Here is an 18,870-nt window from a genome sequence, read left to right as displayed (position 1 = left end):
AGTCAAAAATCCAGTTTTTCACTACCTAAAGAGAAAAGCCTGAGTCACCACAAGGTTTCAACATCCTCCCAAATCAACACATCTTTCCACCTGTATTTCTTCATGTTCACTACCTCAAATAGCATCTCCAACAAACGTAGTGAATTCATTTATCCATGAAATGGTTACTGGGCACCTAGTATATGCAGGCACTGAATGGGACATGAGGACACGACAGTGAATTAGATTGGGTCACTGTCCTCATGCTTGTTGCAAGTTGCTCATACCATTACCATTTGTCCTCTTACAAATGCCTTTCTCTTTTTGAGACTCCCAAATTCCTGTACAAAATATCTTCACTATACAAAGGCCTTTCTTCTACTCCTGCTGAACGTACCATGATCACTACCTTCTCCAGGCTTCTACAGTTCGATCTCATGTATACTTAAGTAAAAGGTTCGTCTCTGGGAAGACAATCAGCTGAACAGCCACAGCCACACTTGGGCCCCTGCTGCACCTCCCCATGGTCACCAGTATATTATTTCTACTCTTAACTGTCTATTTAATAAAATTAAATACGTCCCCAATTAAAAATTTACTTCTGTTTTCTCTTATAATCATCTTAGCTCCTTTATAGTGACCAAAACTGTTCTTTATGTTTCAAAAAAAAAGCAAGTAGGTGTACATGCATTCATGAGTCCACTTGGACTAAGGCATAAAAAAGATAAGGTAGGCTTGGTGTCCTAATTTGCTAAAGCAAATGGTAAGCAACTTTGTCTTCATTTTTCCATCAGCTCTCATGCTCCCTTGTCTGAGATATTACTTGTATTAACAGTTAACGATCCTGTTTGGTTGAAGCATCAACATCTCCCAACATTTTCAGATCATGTTTTTATTTTTAATAACTCAAAGTGCATAAACTTCTAAGGAAAACAATCACCATTAAATTTGCCCAACATTTCCTAGGGTCTTCCTAAGGGCAAAGAGGTTTTCCTTTCTAAATGTCAGATAAGAATGTCAGGATTTCAACTACTTCCTGAATTTTGAGTAATACATTCAACTCATAGCAAAACATACAGGCTTGCTATGAGTTGAATGTATTACTCAAAATTCAGATATTGAACATATGACTATATGGATCAGTAATCCCCCTGTGATTATTTACAAAGGTCTTTCAGGGGTAACTAGGTCAATAAGAGTAGGGTCCTCATAATATAATTGGTGCCCACATAAGAGACTAGGCATGAGCTTGCTTCCTCTCTCACGTGCTCTCGGCCATGTAGGGACATAGCAAGAAGGAATTCATCAACAGATCAGAAAAGGGCCTCACCAAGAACTAAACTATCACTTTCCCGTGAACTTTCAACCTCCAGAACTGTGATAAATGAATTTTGTTTTAAACCACCCATGTCTATGATACTTGTGTTATAGCAACCCACGCTAAGGCTAACTGTGGCTACATAACAATTTTAATGTGAGCAACCTATAGAAGGAAAGATACAGTTGTGGGATATAAGTAAAAAAAGGAATATTTAGTAAGTTTGGTATGTCAGTTACCTATTTATTATCTCTCAACTCCAAACTTCCCCTCCAAGCAGGTGCAGTGATAGCATTTTTCATTTGCTGCTTGACACAGTATATTAAGCTTTGTCAACAGGAGTACTAAAGGGCCACAATAAAGGAAGAAACTCTAGTTTCAAGAACTTATGTTCTGGTTCTTGGTAGTCAGCAAGGCCTGAGATGAGGTGGGGGATACAGAGATACCTCCTTCTCTACCTTTCCTCCTGCCATGACAACTGTGCACTGAGTATCAGTGGCACTCCCATGAACCAATTTTTTCCCAGTGAATCTCCCAGGAAGCTGAACAAAAAGATTCCCAGACTGAGTCTACCTTACAGGAGTAGGAGTTTTTCCTTGCCAGTCCCAGGTTAAGGCCTCCTCATTATCTACCAACTTTAAGCTGTGTGCAGCTGCTGGGGGAGCATCCTAAGCAGGAGGCTTCTAGTATCAGGGATTTTCTGCAACAACCTTAGCTCATTGGCACCCCGGAAATAGAGATGGATATCGAAGCTGGCGGTCTAACTGCCAACCAGGGTCACTGGAGACCAGCCCTAGCCCGACACAACCCAGAGAACTTTTCAATCCAGTGTGCTGCAACCAATCCTTGTCTAACATTGTCCAAATCCCAGCCTAGGGAAAGAGGCCTCTCTTCCAAGCGCATTCCCTCCATGGGCATGTTCCTTCAGCCCAAGGGTATTCCATGGAATTCTCTTTACTCCTTTACAGTTAATCTCTTGTTGACTACAAAAATTCTAATTGAAACTTCTGCTGTGGTTCCCGAGTACACCCTGACTAACGTGAGTGAAGAAAGGTAGCTGATGCAGTGAAGAAAAGATGAGGTCTTTGTTCAAACATCTTTACCATCACAATTCAGTTACAGAGGCAACAGATCCTGATGAGAGAATTTTTCCAGGTTAAAAAACACTTCATCACCTATAGAAAAGTCAGCAACATAAAGTACCCTAAAATAAAACCTATAAAAGAATATTCCATGAACATGAATTTACCACATTACTAAAATATTTTAACATACCAAATAATTCTGAATTGAAGCAATGTTGACTGCTGACTTCCTCCACTGCCTCTGATACACGAGATCAGTATCCAGGCCGTAGGTGTGAGCCAGAGACAAGGCTTCCTCATACTCTTCGCTTTCAATCTTTTAACAAAAAAAGAAATGGCGGGAACGTTAATAGTACAGAACTATCCACAGGTCACTATTATTAAAGAATGGATGAGAATAATGTATTGACCTAATACAGCATGGCATGCCATTTTGTGCACTGTGCCACCGGAAGCTCACTGACATTTATACAAGATAAATTTAGTATTCTTTCAACAAAGATGATAAAGAGCACTTGCTTATAAAATCGAACAATGGCAAAACCAGGACCAGAATACTACAGCCCGATTCCTGCTCCAGGGCTACAGCCACAGCACTGCCAAATGGCACAAATAACTCCAAGGTGTGTATGCAGGGTCTGTCATGTGGGCTCCCCATCAAAATCCCTGGCTGGGAAGTGGTCTGCCTTGTTTCCCTCAATATCTTTAGCTTGTAGGCCAAAACCAAGTAGTTGGCTGGTTCACTAGTGACTATTTGTTAACCATCCTCTGTACCATCATCTTCTATCCCACTAAAATGGGGATAAGGGGAGAGCTAGAAGCACACTTGTAATCCCACCAACTCCAGAGGCTGAGGCAGTAGGATCACAAATTTGAGGCTAGTCTCAGCAACTTAATGAGGACCTGTCTCAAAATGAAAAGGCACCGAGCTCAGTGGTGCATGCCTATAATACCAGTGGTTTGGGAGGGCAAGGCAGGAGGATTGAGAATTCAAGGCCAGCCTCAGCAACTAAGGAAGGCACTAAGCAACTCCGTGAGACCCTGTCTGTAAATACAAAATAAAAACGGCTCAGTGGTAAAGTGCCCATGGGTTCAATCCCCAGCACCCAAAACTAAGATAAAACTGATAATTCTAAACTGTCAATGATCTAACACCCCCTTCTTTAAATTTCTTCCTTTATTGAAAAGTTTGCTTTTTTTCCTGGGTAGGACGGGGGAGTTTGATTCCTTCATCCTTTGGTAGAAAAAGGATATTCTCACCTTTCTCTGATAAAGCTCCTCTGGAGTTGTAGAGCGCAAACTGACAAGACGGTAGTTCTTGGTAATGGTTCGTGGGCGTTTCCGTGGAGGTGCAAATCGCTCCATTTCAGTCACCAAGTAAAGACCCTGTTTAATGTACCCAAAGTAGCGAGCCTTGGCTGATGTTTCATGATCGGAGTCAGAATCCTCTCCCCCCTCATCATCATCTCCAGCCCTCATCTCCAAACGAGATCGTTTGGGGGCAAGTTTAATCTCACACTGAATTGAAAAATGGGGTACAAAATTAATACTGAGGAACTAAACAACCTTTCAGAATTTAATGAAAAACAAAATTTTCAACTTTACTTTGGCTTGATTCATTATTATGATTCAAAATGGAACCCAACAACAAGCATATACATTAATTTCTGCAGAAACATACATGGACATTATCAGATCCAAATCTCCAAAACCAAAGGCTATTTTAGTGACAGATCATTAATAGTCTTATAAATATATGCCTAATTATTTTAGAGAAAGAACTTGAGAATGAATTGCTTTTACTTTTGATATTCCTGTACTTGCTATATGGACAAATTGGATGACAATATTTTACATCTATTTAGAGAATGAACATTAAGGTATCTATTTGCTTCATCAAAAATAAGCTCTCTCCCTGCCCCTTTTTAAAAAAAGTCTAAGAGCTTAACAAAGTTCCCTATCTGAAAGCCTGGTTATTAAAGATAACTTTCATTTCAGGCTTACCAGAGCTGGCTTATATTTTAAGCTATTCTCTTTAAAGAACATCTTTAGACTCAATAACAAACTTGGGAACAAAAAACATTTGCCAGTCTGAACTAAAATGATAGCCACTGAAGACTGTTCCTGTAAAAAGACTTGAAATAAGAATTTTATATGACCAAAACGTAACTCTCAAAAGCTAGCCTCTATTTTCAAGTCTTTTGTCATGGTAAACAAGGTTGTTTTTTTGTTTTGTTTTACTAAAAGAACCAAAAATTTTAAGTTAACACATTTCAAAGAAACAAGTTAAACATTAGGAAATACCTAAATGATAGTTTATCCCATTCTACATTTTAAGATAACTAATCTAGAAAAAAATTTTTCATTTCAGTGAAGAAAGGCTTTGAAGGCATAATGACCACAAGTTTTCTATCATGATGCAATTTCTTTTTATTAACTGAACTTTAATATTGTGTCATATCTGATGCTACTCAGATTTTGTTTTTAAATACAAGATTAGATCATGGGACAACAAAAATTAAGCTCAATATTTAGATTTTTGGTGAAATGCACGTTTACTCTTAAAGAGGAAAGTCTTACCTCCAAACTTAAAAATCCCCCATCATGGGCAGCAGTGACTTGAGGTGATGGCTCAAACCATTCACAAGACTTGCCCAATAAATTCTTTAAGGTTTTCACTGAAGACACAGTTAGAGCACCAGAGCATCGAGCCAAAATCACTGCACTATCAGCCCACCAACTGACATCTATCAGTGGGTAAAAGGACTCTTTATCTAACGGGAAGAAGAAAATGAATGCAAATAAAAAACCCCACATTCACAGATTTAAGTACAATGCATTTACTATAATAACTTTAAATTCAAACCTATCTATATTATGTGGACCCTAAAGGTATCAAATAATCAGAAAAAATAATCAAGTTGAAGTCATTAAACTTTTACTCAGGTAGGAGGTAGACAGTGGTATAGTAATTCATTTAACAAATATCTAAGTGCCAACAATTAGTCAAAGTCCAAAGCTCTAGGGATATAGAGGTAAGTCAATTAAAATCCTTCACCAAAAAAATATAGACAGGCCCCTAAATGCACTTGTAATCGCAGCTACCCAGGAGGTTGAGACAAGAGGATCACAAGTTCACGGCTGACTGGGAAACTTAGCACGACTTTCTCAAAATAAGAAAATTTTTTTAAAAATTTATAAATTTGTGTGTGTGTCTGGAGATGCTGCTCAGTGACAGCACTCTTGGGTTCAGTCACCAATATTAAAATAAAAAAAATCTAAGCATATACTCAGGAAAGAGATACATCACCATTTTCAACATAAATTAAAAGGCAGATAAATACAAAATGCATTTGTATACTAAGATTTTAAAAGGTTTTAGAAAATGCATGTCTACCACTTTCATACAAACAAGAACAGAAGTATGCCCTCTAAAACTATATGACAGATATACAATAGCTTCCACTGCCGATTTCCTCTTAAACATTTAATAAAGGAAAAAGCATTCAAAGCCAATGAAGAATTTCCACCCAACAGAGGCAGTCAAAAGAAATGTGATGATATTTGTCAGATTCATTGTGCTTTTTAACCTTAGCTGTCCCACAAAAGATGATATGGTTTAAAGGTAATACCTGTAACAACAAGCCATAAATTTAAAAACAAACTAAGAAGATTTTGAAACTGAAGTTTAGCACTACGAAAATAACTCATTTTAATTTTAAAAAATCCTAACACTATTTTCTTCCAATGAAAGCCTAAGGCAATTCATACAAAGAATTTAAAGAAAATATGTTTCTAGGGCTTCTTTCCAGGAAAGGAAGGAAGGAAGGAAGGGGTGGGTCATTTAAATCACATTCTAACTTATTTGAGAAAAAATAATAATTTGTAAAAGTATATTTCTGAATGAGTGTTTCAGATGATTTAACAAAACACGTCATTCAAAGCCTGGATTCTGACACAATATTAATCAATATTTGCAATGCTTCTTAAATGTGAAGAAAAGCATATTATAATAATGTAGATTCAAAATGTGTGTCTATTACTGATTTTGTAAGGGACACTTAAAAATTCGGAGATGTTTGAGAAAGAAAAAATCCTGGGTGCGGGGGGGAAGCCATGTGGTGGAGCACTTGTTTCATGTGCGCCGAGTCCTGGATTTGATTCCCAGCACCACAAGAAAAAATATGTATATTCCTTAGCCAAAAATTAAAAGAAAAACCTCAAGGTAACAATTTTTTTTGTTTGTGTTTACCAATTAAGTAACAATCAGCACTTTTCTTTAAAAATACATCTTGATTTATTCCCCATTTATAATATGCACTCATTTTGAAAATAAATTTTAAAATTGGAGATATCAAAAAATTAAAAAGAAAGCCCTGCCAGCCTAATCCTAATGACCTCCCATCCACAAAGATTACTCTTCAGCTTACCAGTTGTAGACCTCCTACAGCTATCTTCTCCAGAGGTATGTGAAAAGATGTGTGCTTCTGAGCATTGACCTGTGTGCCATTTCAGGGCTGGCTCTGGCAGGAGACCTGTGCCACAGACACTGTGCTCTGCTTCAGCCCTTTAGGGAGGCTCAAACAGAGCACTGAGTCTACTGCCTGGTTCTAATGCTGTGAACTTCTGGTGTTTCTTCCACGGTGAAGCAAAAGTACCTAGAGACTTTACCATCTAAAGAATACCTTATGTAATAAGAGCTGTCTCTTGAGGTTTTAACAATCATTTCTTACAACTCACCTTTTATTTTTTTTCTCTTCTCAGTAAAGAGCCTCCAGTTAGGATTAAGGTCATCATAGCCTGGCTAAATATGAAAATATACACATGACTTCTTGAGTCAACTATGTAAGAAAATTGTGAGAAAATCATCAACAGTTATGGAATTAAATTTTAAATAACCAAATACAGAGATGATGCTTTTCTATGATCTTGGTTACAATTAACTGAAATCTTCCTCAACGTAGTAGTCTGGAAAAGCAATTTTTCTTAGAGTTCACGTGGGCACAGGCACGTATTGTGACTCAGTTTTATAAATGAAATACAATGCATAAGAACAATAAGTTAACAAATGTACAATTAACACAAATGAAAGCAAAATACAATAAGAATTCACTCCACACACATACCCCACCCACCCTATATAATAGGAGGAAGACAGCAATATTGTTGTGTCTCAACAGTAGCCTTGGTGGTCATTCAAATTCAGCCCCATATAAACCTCTCCAGGTCTTGGTATTCAGAGCACAAAGACCTGACTGGACAACCTCCATGTTGTCCACTAATTCTAACTTTCTGTGACTAACAATTTACTAAGTAAAAGAAGATAATCATGCAATCTTCACAGTTAATCCATTCATATTCTACAATCAAGGCAACATGGTATTATGCTCATCTTTGGGAACATAATGGCATGTCAATCTCTCAGATATCATTAAGTCAAATACACTATTGGCTCAATGTTCCTTACTTCATCTCCAAAGTTACAACAGCATGGAAAAGACTAGTAAAAAAAAAAAAAAAGTTTTTTTTTTGGAAATCTTAAATCTTAGAAAACAGTTGCCAATAGGTCTACTATAGTTTACAACTATAAGAACAAAAAAAAGGGTTTGGAGATTCCCAACATAAAGAAATGATAAATGTTCAGGATCCTTGAGATGGATATCACAATTGCCCCAATTTGATCATTATCTATTACACACATGTATCAAGGTATCATACTGTACCCTGTAAATATGTTCAATTATTGTGTCCATCAAAATTAAAATATTGGGAGTTTATCAATTGTTTGTGATCCAGGAGTCATCTTGGGACTGCACTGTGGTGGAGCCTATGGAAACTGAAACCCAGATCTGTGCTGTCAATATTGGTCTCCCTCTCAAAGGCAAGATACTAGAAACCTTCAGGGACACTACAAGTCTATAGGGTAGAAACTGTACTGCCTCAGATGCACACCAATAAATGGGAAGAGACAAACAAAAAAACAAGGGTATAAAGCCTCCAAACAAACCAAGATGCTCCAATAATAGAATCCATTGACAGTATAGTAGAAGAAATGTCAGAAAAGGAATTCAGAATGTACTTGGTAAAACTGCTCTGCAACTTAAAGGATGATATAAGAGCAAATACAGGTAGCAAAAGATCACTTCAATAAAGAGATCCCGAGAAGAAATCCTTGAAATGAAGGAATCAATAAGCCAAATTAAAAATTCAATGGGAAGCATCTCCAGCAAATGAGACCACCCAGAAGACAGACGTTAGGCAATGAAGACTAAATATATAATCTTGAAAATACAGTTGACCGCACAGAGAAGTTGCGTTATATTCCCTCACCCAGACACAATGCCTGAACAGCAACTGCTAAAGCCAACAGAGAGGAGCTATTGTGACTACTTCTGGGCTGATAAGAAAAAACCGCAAAGCAATGGCACCAGGGCTGGGTTTGAACTGGTGCTCCAAAAGCAACTGAAAGGCAAACAAATGTAGAAAGAAATGTCTGAATTTGTCAACAGAGGATAAAGATTGAAGAAGAATATGCAAAGAGCTTGGCTAAGTCTCTCAGAGCTCCTTGGCTGTACAACAGGAAGGCTCTCTGGGAGAAGCACGGCCCCAGTTGAAGACAGATGAAGTCTGGCAGATGAAGCAGAAGTTCATCTCAAGATCTCTGCCAAGTGTCTCTGCGAGGTAGAGAAGCACCTAAGGAACTTTCATGAGAAATTCAAGACTTGACAAAGTATCCATGACCTCTACAAGCAACTCGCCAGTCACTAAGCATCAGTAGAGAAGGCCCAGGAAGCCCTTAGAGAGCAACTGAGAAAACTCAGTTCACTCTTAACAGATGGGAACAAGGTCAATCTGACCAGCTTGATCTTAAATATCTAGCAGAACAGTTATAACCAAAGCACAGTCCATCCTTGGCATTCAAAAGAAAAAAAATAAGTGTAACTTAAGATGTACACTTGTGTTAACCCCACAAAACATAAGACTGGAGACTACAGAAGAGAAGATTCTTAGGCAGGAGTGCCTGATCACTATCAAGAGAAACTGCCAGGGTCAGAAGTTTTTAGTCAGTTTAAGGCCTGAGATCTTCCTAACCTCCTACACAGGTAGACTTAATGTTTGCTAATATGATTATCTAGCCCTAAGTAACAGAAATAAAGGGATCTCTAAACACAGGAGGTCATACCAATAAAAATATTTCACAAAAATCAGATATTAAGTAGCTTAACTACATCTTATGGAAAATCTGTGATATTAAAAATTCAGTGTTGTATTTACATTCAACAACTCCGGCAATGTTGAAGATTTACATTTCCAAATAACCTTGTCCTCCCCCAGCTTTGTTATGAGGACAACTTCTCAGATCTTGCACCTCCTAGTTAGAGATTATCGATTTCTATCATCTGCATGACATTCACTAACATGTTCCAGACGCAACATTTATTCTATATTGATCTCATATCTTTTTGTTCCTATCTCAGAAGAACCCACCCCCAGATGACTTTACAACCTGTTCTTTTGGAACCAGAATTTTACCACGGACCCCTCCACCAACCCAGTTTCTAAAAGGGGACTCCAAACTGTTTGCCCGACCCTACATCACCCCCTCTCAGCTTGAAGCAGCAAGAGTGTTTCATCGACCTTTTTCCTTATAGTAAGGTGTCCCTAAAATTGTATGGGGGAATGAAGCAAAAATTACAGATAGGCAGTGTAGATAATTGGGTCAGATCACAAAAATGGAGGCTAGTTTAGGTCCAGAAAGTTGGAGACCACCTCTGAGAGAATGAAATGTTAATGCCTCCAGAGCCTTTTGATTACCAAAATAACCTGTGTATACTGCCCCTCCCTTATCCATCCTTTGTCAAACCTAAACACAATATACTGGGAACTAAAATGGAGCAAACTATGTTATGAGCATTTATGAATATGTCACTATTACATAAATAAAATGCACTAATAACAGACCACTTTCCCTGGATCTTGGGTCTTCGTTTCTGAAGGCTCTGAGACCCTGTGAAACTTTGATTAAATCAATGTGCTTGGGGTGGGGGGATTGAACCCCAGGGCACTTGACCACTGAGCCACATCCCCAGCCCTTTTTTAAATATTTTATTTACAGACAGGGTCTCCCCCTTAGTTGCATAGGGCTGGCTTTAAACTCAGGAACCTCTCGACTTTTTGTTATAGGAGTTTCAGCTATAACCCTTATTCGACTCCGTCAGTTTCTGTTGCCCAATGTGGGTCAGCTGACAAGGTCTACAGATGAAATCCTGGAATTGCTACTGACAAAGGTCAGCAATGAAAAGTAAGAACTGTTTTACCAACTCCAACCCTTCTGAATCTCTGCCTATAATGCCTGGTTAAGAACAAAAAGTAAAAGCTGTCCCTTTCCAAATTCTAGATATCAGGAAAAAAATCATTTGTTATTAAATGACTGTCTGTTGTGACATTTATATAGTGAAGAAAGGAATCACCCTTCTGCCCCAATATATTCTTGCTACTGCATATCTACAATCATGCTGCCATCACTTAATGCAGCAGTAGTCTGGGGAAGGTCCTAAGAACATGGATAGAGGTTTCATATAGAAAGGCTACTAGGACTAAAGCAATGCTTTTTTTTTTTTTCCACACCTAAAGATTTTGATTTATTTTTACAAGTGGAATCTAAATATAATAAAGTCTCTACCCTCCATCAGACTCCTGAAAGGAACATTTCAAATGAATTTTTCATTCCACATTTATTAGTATTTAATATGCTTTGCCTAAAAAATTCTGTGGGTGAAATACATTTCATGAAATACTTAATGGCCATTCTCAAAGAGCTCATAGTTTAGCAAAGTTGTGAAAATAGCTGTGGATTCTATCAAGAATCACGTAAACTGTCATCTTCCCATTGATCCTTCATCGATTCATCCACTTAACAAAATTAGTCTAACACCTACTATGCTTAAAGAAACAAAATGGGAAATATATTTGTCTATTCCCATTTCTAGACCTACAGAAATACAAATAGGCAAGTAAATAAAACATTAGAGGAAAATTAAGGCCAAAAATGAGATGTAAAGATATAAATATAACATACGGGAAATGTTTGAAATGAAAATCATTTAAGCCATTTTATTCTATTCCAGACGTGAACAAAGTTTAACACTCACAGATTTCTAGCCAGATGGATTTTCATATTGACAATGAAAGCTGAAGCATTTAAATCAACTCAAAACTGAATAGAAGTAAATCAGAATAGGCACTGCCATAACTGTCTTTAATCATTAGGTTTTACAGAGAAGATACTCAATCATACAAAGTATATTATAAAAACTAATAAAGCGGCAAGTTGCATGAAGAAAGCCCCAAATGAGCTGAATACAGAATTTTGGAAAAGAGGCTCAGGGTAGCACAGGGCAGCAGTCACATTAGTTTCTTCTGAGGCAACATTTGAGCTAAAATTATAAGCTGATTGTATTTATATTACCAGATAATCTATTATAAACTCATTAGTTTATAATCTGTCCACTGATTTCCTAGAGCAGCCATTAAAAGAGGCAAAGCTCTGCTCTACCTGGCTGACCCAAGCTCACCTGATTATGGCAAGAGGAATGAGAAAACTCCAGCTATGTCAGTTTTCAAAGCCTGCATTTCTCTTTAAAGGAGACTCTACACATTTGGTAAACCACAATCTTACAGTTTTCACTTATTACTCTACACTTGCACATGTCTAAGTCCTCTGCATAATAAACCACATGACTCCAGAGGATGTTGCTCATATATACTGCAAAGTGATAACTCTCCCTGGTGTTCCCTTTAACTCATATGCCTATGGGTGGAGGGGGGGAGATCAGTATTTTATCTACGCATAAAAAACTTGAACAAAAACTTAAATCACCAGTTAAAGCAATAAATAAAAAAAAAGGCCAGTGGTGGGGAGGGAGTATTGGGGACTGAAACAGAATTGTATTCCATGCATGTATGATTATGTCAAAATGAATCCCACTATTTTAACTAAAATGAACTAATAAAAACATTAAAAAGGGATAAAATTAGTTTAAATATGCACGGGAAGAAGTGATGAAGTCAGAAACCTGAATCAAAATGGAATCTTGATTCTAATAGTGATTTTAGGTTACTCTTTTAGCACCATTCCCATCTATTAAAATGGGTATAAAAACATCTTTTTATGAGTAGGAATGCTATGAGATAAACAAAAATATGAAAATTTCTGTAAATAGCTAAGCCTTACTAAAATTTCCAAGAATTTTTCTCCCAGCACTACCAGTGAATTCTGTTTTTTTCCCTCCAAGCTTACATTTTCATGACATTAACATGTTATTTTACCTTGTATTTATAATTTCCCTTGCAAGACTATGCATACCTTAAGGTTAGTGTACTTCCTACACTAGAACTTAGCAGAAATTCAGTGAACAATTTAACTTTTTAATTTGGTACCAGGGATTGAACTCAGGGGCACTCAACCACTCAGCCACATCCCTAGCCTTATTCTGGGTATTTTTGTTTTTGGGGGAGCAGTGCTGGGGATTGAACCCAGAGCCTATGTATGCAAGGCAGGTATTCTACACCAAGTGAGCTACGTCCCTAGCCGAGACAGGGTCTTACTGAGTTGCTTAGTGCCTCGCCATTGCTGAGGCTGGCTTTGACCTCATGATCCTCCTGCCTCAGCCTCCCGAGATGCTGGGATCATAGGCGTGCGCTGCTGTGTCCAGCTGAACAGTTCAACTTTTATTTCACAATTATGTTATTAAGACTCAGAAACAATGTATTTACAAATTACACTTAACACACTAGATTTTATTCACACATACAGTGAAGTCCCAATTGAAAACAATTACCAACCTGGAGTTGTAGCAAAAAAGTAGAGAGCACTCACTTAGCATGCATGAGGCACTGGGTTCAATCCTCAGCACTACATGGAAATAAAGTTACTGTGTCTACCTACAACTAAAGAAATAGTTTAAAAAAAGAAAACAATTACTTATTTTCCTAGAACACAAGTGGAAGACCCAGTAGTTATACAAACCCCTCTTGCTGGAAAATAGTGACCACCTCCAACCCAGGCCCCACTATGTCACAAGTCTCTACATATCTATTATAAAGCTAAGTGTTTGCGAGTGAGAAACTTTCTCAATTATTAATTCTAATACCTGGTACACACTAACTTCTTAAGAGCTGAGCACATATAAGAGGGCTGAAAAAAGGCCTGCATTATATTCACTGAGAAAAACAATTTCTGTGTTTTTAAAGATTAAATAAGAATCGATGCCAAAAATGAATCAAACAATATAATTCCTGCCTTCTTAATCTATTAAAAAGAAATCTCATCTTTCAAATAATAGAGTGTTCCTAAACTGTAAGGACATGCCTAATACTGTGGGGATAAAAATTTGTGTTGGACATGCTGGCATTCACTGGCTTAAGTTTTTCTCCCACTTTTTCAATATATTTTCCCACAGGAACAGAGTCAGAAAGTTGAAATCAAATCTTAGCTTGCTACATAACATAGAACAAAGTAAATGCTCATTAGGTAACAGCTGATGTTATCAGAGTAAATTTTGTAAAAGAAAAAAATCATACGTGCACCTTCATCCTTTCAAGCTATAAAGGTCTGAGATAGGCATACTCAAAGAAACCAGTGTGTCTGAAGAGGATGAAACCTCATCAGAGATAATGATGGAATGAAGAAAACTATGATCAAACAGTAGAAAAGCTGAGACAAAAGCAGCAGACAGGGAGAGGAGGGTCCAAGAGTAAAGCACTTGACAATCAGACTAGAAGGGATGACAAGTCAACAGAGGAGTTTGCATTTTTACCAGTCACAGGATTTAAGAGAATAAATATAAATGCCTTCCCAATCCCCAACTCTAAACCTAAATTTCTTTTGAGGCTAAAACTGGCTGGGATCTCAGAGGGCAGAGTCTGTTCTATCCAGATAGCCTTTGTCCAGGCTGAGCAGCTGCTTGAAAAGGGAAGGCTTGGCACCCCTGGCCTGTGGTGCTGAGCAGGGATGGCAATCCCAGCAGGACTCGGGTTCATTAACTAGCTAAGCTCCCTAAGCAAAGGGCATCATAACCTGCAGAATGGCCTGCAGAATGGCAACCAAGTCAGTTTCTAGTTCTGAGACCCCCAAAAAGCTACTTTTTCCAGTTTATGCAGACATTAAGGGAAAAAAAATCTACGTCAACCAAATCAGAACTGACGAGTAACACTAGCGATTTGTAAAGTTTTAATACACTTATTAGCTTGAGAATCAAGTTGCATCCCTCCTGACAGATCGACTTAAAAATGTTCTGAGCACTGTTCAGGGAGCAATTGAATCAAAAGCACAGAAGGTATGTGCTCAATAATCAAACTATGGCATTTCCTACTGTGTTCCCCTTCTAAAAGCTCAGCATATTTCTATACAAAGATCCTCGCTGATGCAAGGATGGAGTCAAACTTATACCTTGAACTCATCTCTTCTTACCATGTACCTCCCTCTTCTATTTCTGAAATCCCCTCCTTTTTTTTCCCATAACTTATCTGAATGCATGTTTTAAAACCGTGGGGAAAATTACATTTATTCCTTCCCAGGTTTCAAGGTTTTTAAGCGATATTTTAAGTTTCTTTCATAGTCACTATAAAAATCTAACGAATAACATTAAACAGTAATGAATCATAATGACACTGATTGGCAATTAATGACAAAAAAAGCCTAACCAGTCAAAAAGTTGAGTGTATGCCAATAAGTACCACAATAAGATGCAATTTATCTTTGCAGGCAATAAAGGGGCCCCAGAATCTCAGTAAACAAAAGAGCACACTAATCAATTTTGCAAGAATAGTTCTAATACTATATACATGACATTCTAGGATACTCAGAAGATGAAATATTAAGAATGCTTCAGAAATTGATCGATATTTTTATTAGGAAAATCAAAATAACTTAGGAAAACAAAGCCTGGAGGGGAAAACGTCTTTATAATTCAAAGGTTTTCACCATTTAAAAACATGTTGCACAAGCATAAAAATTTCCCAAATATCCAAAGAACATTAGGATCCTCCCAAGGAAGCTGAATACTCTATCACCACACATTGACAACCATGAAACATACAATATTTTTGGATCAATTACTTAAATAATGTCTTTTTTTCTGAATAAAGATGGAAAACAGACTCCATATATCAAGCCTCAGGAAGTACAACATGAAATGTATGTCATACAAATTAAACTATAATCCCATCTCCAGACAGTTCAACAGTCTGGTGAAAGCTCTGCTGCCTGACATCTTGCTAAAGATGTTAAGTAGTTATGACAGGTGATCACTCCACAGGGAAGAAATAAGGTAATAGCTATAGTTTCAAAGCAGAAGGAATGAATGTGCCTTGTATTTCGCTACCGAGACCGTAGGATGAGCAGCACCTCTTCATCTAAAACAGATCCAGTAAGACAGAACGGTAGACATGTGGAATCTAAATTAATTGAAGGTGAAGGGAAGCTAGGAGCGGAAAAAAATCCTCTGTGTACAAGAAAAATAGTTGGGGGCTGGGGCTGTGGCTCAGCAGTAGGGCACTCACCCAGCACATGCAAGGCCCTGGGTTCAATCCTCAGCACCACATAAAATAAAGGTATTGTGTCCATATACAACTAAAAAATTTTAATCTGAGAATACAGTAGAAAACTGTAGAGCCACTTTCTATTTTTCTGTTATTCTGGAAAAAAATTAGTAATTCTGACATTGATCCATTCAGATCATTAAAGAAATATGCTCTAATTTTAGAATCATAAAACTATCCAAAGATGGATCTGTCCATGGGCAAATGGTGGAAAATTCAAGATGAGAGAAGAATTAATCCTTAAAATGATAAAATGTAAAGTAACCAGAGAGTAAAAAAAATTTATATCATACTACAGGAAGTTGAGGAAAGATTTTTCTTTAAGCCTCCACTATCACAATGTATGGCTATAAGCATGTTTTAAAACCACGGGGTTTTAAACCAAGTTCAAGTTTATGATCTAACTCTACCTTCCCCTTATGAATTTAAATTATTTATAAGTGCTAATTCAACCCGTTACTAAAAAACAAAAACCGTCTAATCCTTGAAACTGGTCATTTCAGGACAATAAAAATGAAAATGTTCCATCTTTGTCTATGTTAGGGCAACTCATCTTTGAGTGAAGAGAAGGAACTCCTTTCAAGTCTCAAAGCATATGATTAAAATTAGCAATATGTATTAAGAATTGTAACCCTTTAAGAATTTTACCTTCCAAATCCTTGACCATACTGACTTTTGCTGAAATCTTAACATTTTCATTCTGAATTTTTAGAATGTAAAGGGTGGTGGGGAAGAACAGTTCAACTAGTAGACAACACCTGGTATACAGAGTGTATTGAACCACACATTAAAATCAGTGCATGCAGCTGGGCACAGTGGTATACACATCTATTCCAAGCAACCCAGAAGGCTGAGGCAGGAGAATCTCAAGTTCAAAGCCAGCCTCAGTAAATTAGAGAGGCCCTAAGCAATATCCTGACTCTTTAAAAGAAAAAAGGGCTGGGGATGTGGCTCAGTATTTAAGCACCCCAGATTCAATACCTGGTACAAGAAAAAGAAAAAAAACAGGTTTTTTTTCCTTATACACAGATTTTAGAGGATTTTCCCCCCATCCTAGCTTCCCTTCACCTTCAATTAATTTAGATTCCACAAGTCTACCATTCTGTCTTATTAGATCTGTTTTAAATGAAGAGGTGCTGCTCAGTTTACAGTCTCAGGGAAATACAAGGCACATTTTTTCTTTCTGCTGTCTATTATTAATTTGTCGTACTCTATTGACATCAACTGATAGTACAATTTAACTGAATAACAGGACAGTTTTGGAATGATGAAACTAATGTGGGTGCTATAAAGAAGAAAATTGAATAAACTGAAGTACTAAAACAGTACTCACCCATAAGAGACATACCTGCTCATTTTGATGCCACATTCCTTGTTGCTTCAGAGACGGGATGGCCCAGATGCTCAGTTTCCCTGAGAAATGAGTGGCTGCAAGGAGGCTTCCTTGTGGTGAAAGGCTCATCTTGAAGATTCCATCCTATACAAGTCATAAGGTCAGAGCAAAGGACTTGTCAACAGGCACAAACAAATCATTGATAGTCATCAGGGGTGCCATGTTATAAATGATTGTTAGTCCCTGGGAGTTCTACCCACCTTCATATGCTTGTGCTCCAGCCTATCCCCTGACCTTAACAAGTTTTTGTCTATTTATAGCAGCAAAATCAACACAAAACCCTAAATCCAAATATGAAAATATCCTAAAAATATTTCTTCAACCAAAAAATTATGAGTTATCGAAAACTTTTAAAAGTTTTTAATAGATTATGAATTCCTTAAAATGCAGACCCACATATGGGAGTGATGGTTAAAGGATAGAGGGTCATTTTCAGGGTAATAAAAATTATAAAATGAATAAAACTAATTAAGATAGTTACAAAGTTCTGTCCACACATTAAAAATCAGCAAATTGTATCCTTGAAATGAGTGAACTGTAGTGTATGTGAATAATATAAAGCTGTTCCCAAAAAAGGCATTAAACCACATGTTTGCTTAATGAAATTTCCTCTAGCTTCCTGCTGACATTAAACCACTAGCTCAAATGTCCATTTGATTTTTTTCTTAATTAAAACACTAATTAAAGCTTTCTACTACTGGCAGTAATATTTAGAGTAGAAACTGTACCTTCTCTCAAATATTGTATTAAAATTTATCTGTCCTTTCTGAGGGGATTTTTTTAATGTCAAATATCAGATCTCTGTACTAAAATGAATTTAAACTGCTTCACTCTCTTCAACTGCCCATCATCTACATGGAACAATTAAAAAGGAGTGATCTGTTTTCTATGCCTTTTGGTACACATGCCATATTAAAGTGAAAATACTGAATTCTAGGTTAAACACTCCAAACATTCTGAATTACCACCTGTTTTTAAAGAAATCTCATATCAATAAATGGTTATAACTATAGCTCTTCTAACATCCCAGAATTACATATTAAATATTACATATTCAAGAATAAATATTACATGCCAAGTACTGTTGTATACTCTGGGAAGTCAGTGAACAAATTCATGCCCACAAAGAGTTTAGTACACATTTTAGCCAACTGATTTTGAAGTCTCATTAAGATAACAATTTTTTTAATGTATCCTTAAAATTAAGGGAAAAAATCATCTTGAAAAGCCTGGTTAACAACTCAAAAAAACACACTGTCAAAGTATGAAAAGAAAATGTAAAAGTAAAAAAGACAAAAGTCTTTAGAATGAGACAATTTTCTAAGCCAATATTTTCTATAAAATATAAATAATCTGATATTAATAAATCCTTTAAAAGATTATATGCCAGTCAGACATTGATTATTTAAAGGCATATAAGTTTTGTGTACATTAAACCACAATTTAAAAGAACCTATAAGCTACTAGTTCTATAATTATGGATATAACATAGA

General features: G+C 36.9%; 1 protein-coding gene across 1 annotated transcript in view; it reads right to left on the bottom strand.

The window, feature by feature from the left end:
- Nbas (NBAS subunit of NRZ tethering complex) overlaps positions 1 to 18,870 on the bottom strand; it is a 351,187-nt gene that overhangs the window by 261,474 nt on the left and 70,843 nt on the right. The window contains 5 exon segments of the mRNA XM_048804961.1: positions 2,573 to 2,698; positions 3,643 to 3,900; positions 4,963 to 5,156; positions 7,123 to 7,186; positions 17,333 to 17,461. Of these exon segments, the coding sequence (XP_048660918.1) occupies positions 2,573 to 2,698; positions 3,643 to 3,900; positions 4,963 to 5,156; positions 7,123 to 7,186; positions 17,333 to 17,461 (771 nt within the window).

This window comes from Marmota marmota, unplaced genomic scaffold (genome assembly GCF_001458135.2).
Source record: "Marmota marmota marmota unplaced genomic scaffold, marMar, whole genome shotgun sequence".
Taxonomy (NCBI): domain Eukaryota; kingdom Metazoa; phylum Chordata; class Mammalia; order Rodentia; family Sciuridae; genus Marmota; species Marmota marmota.
This window is presented reverse-complemented; position numbering and strand designations above follow the sequence as displayed.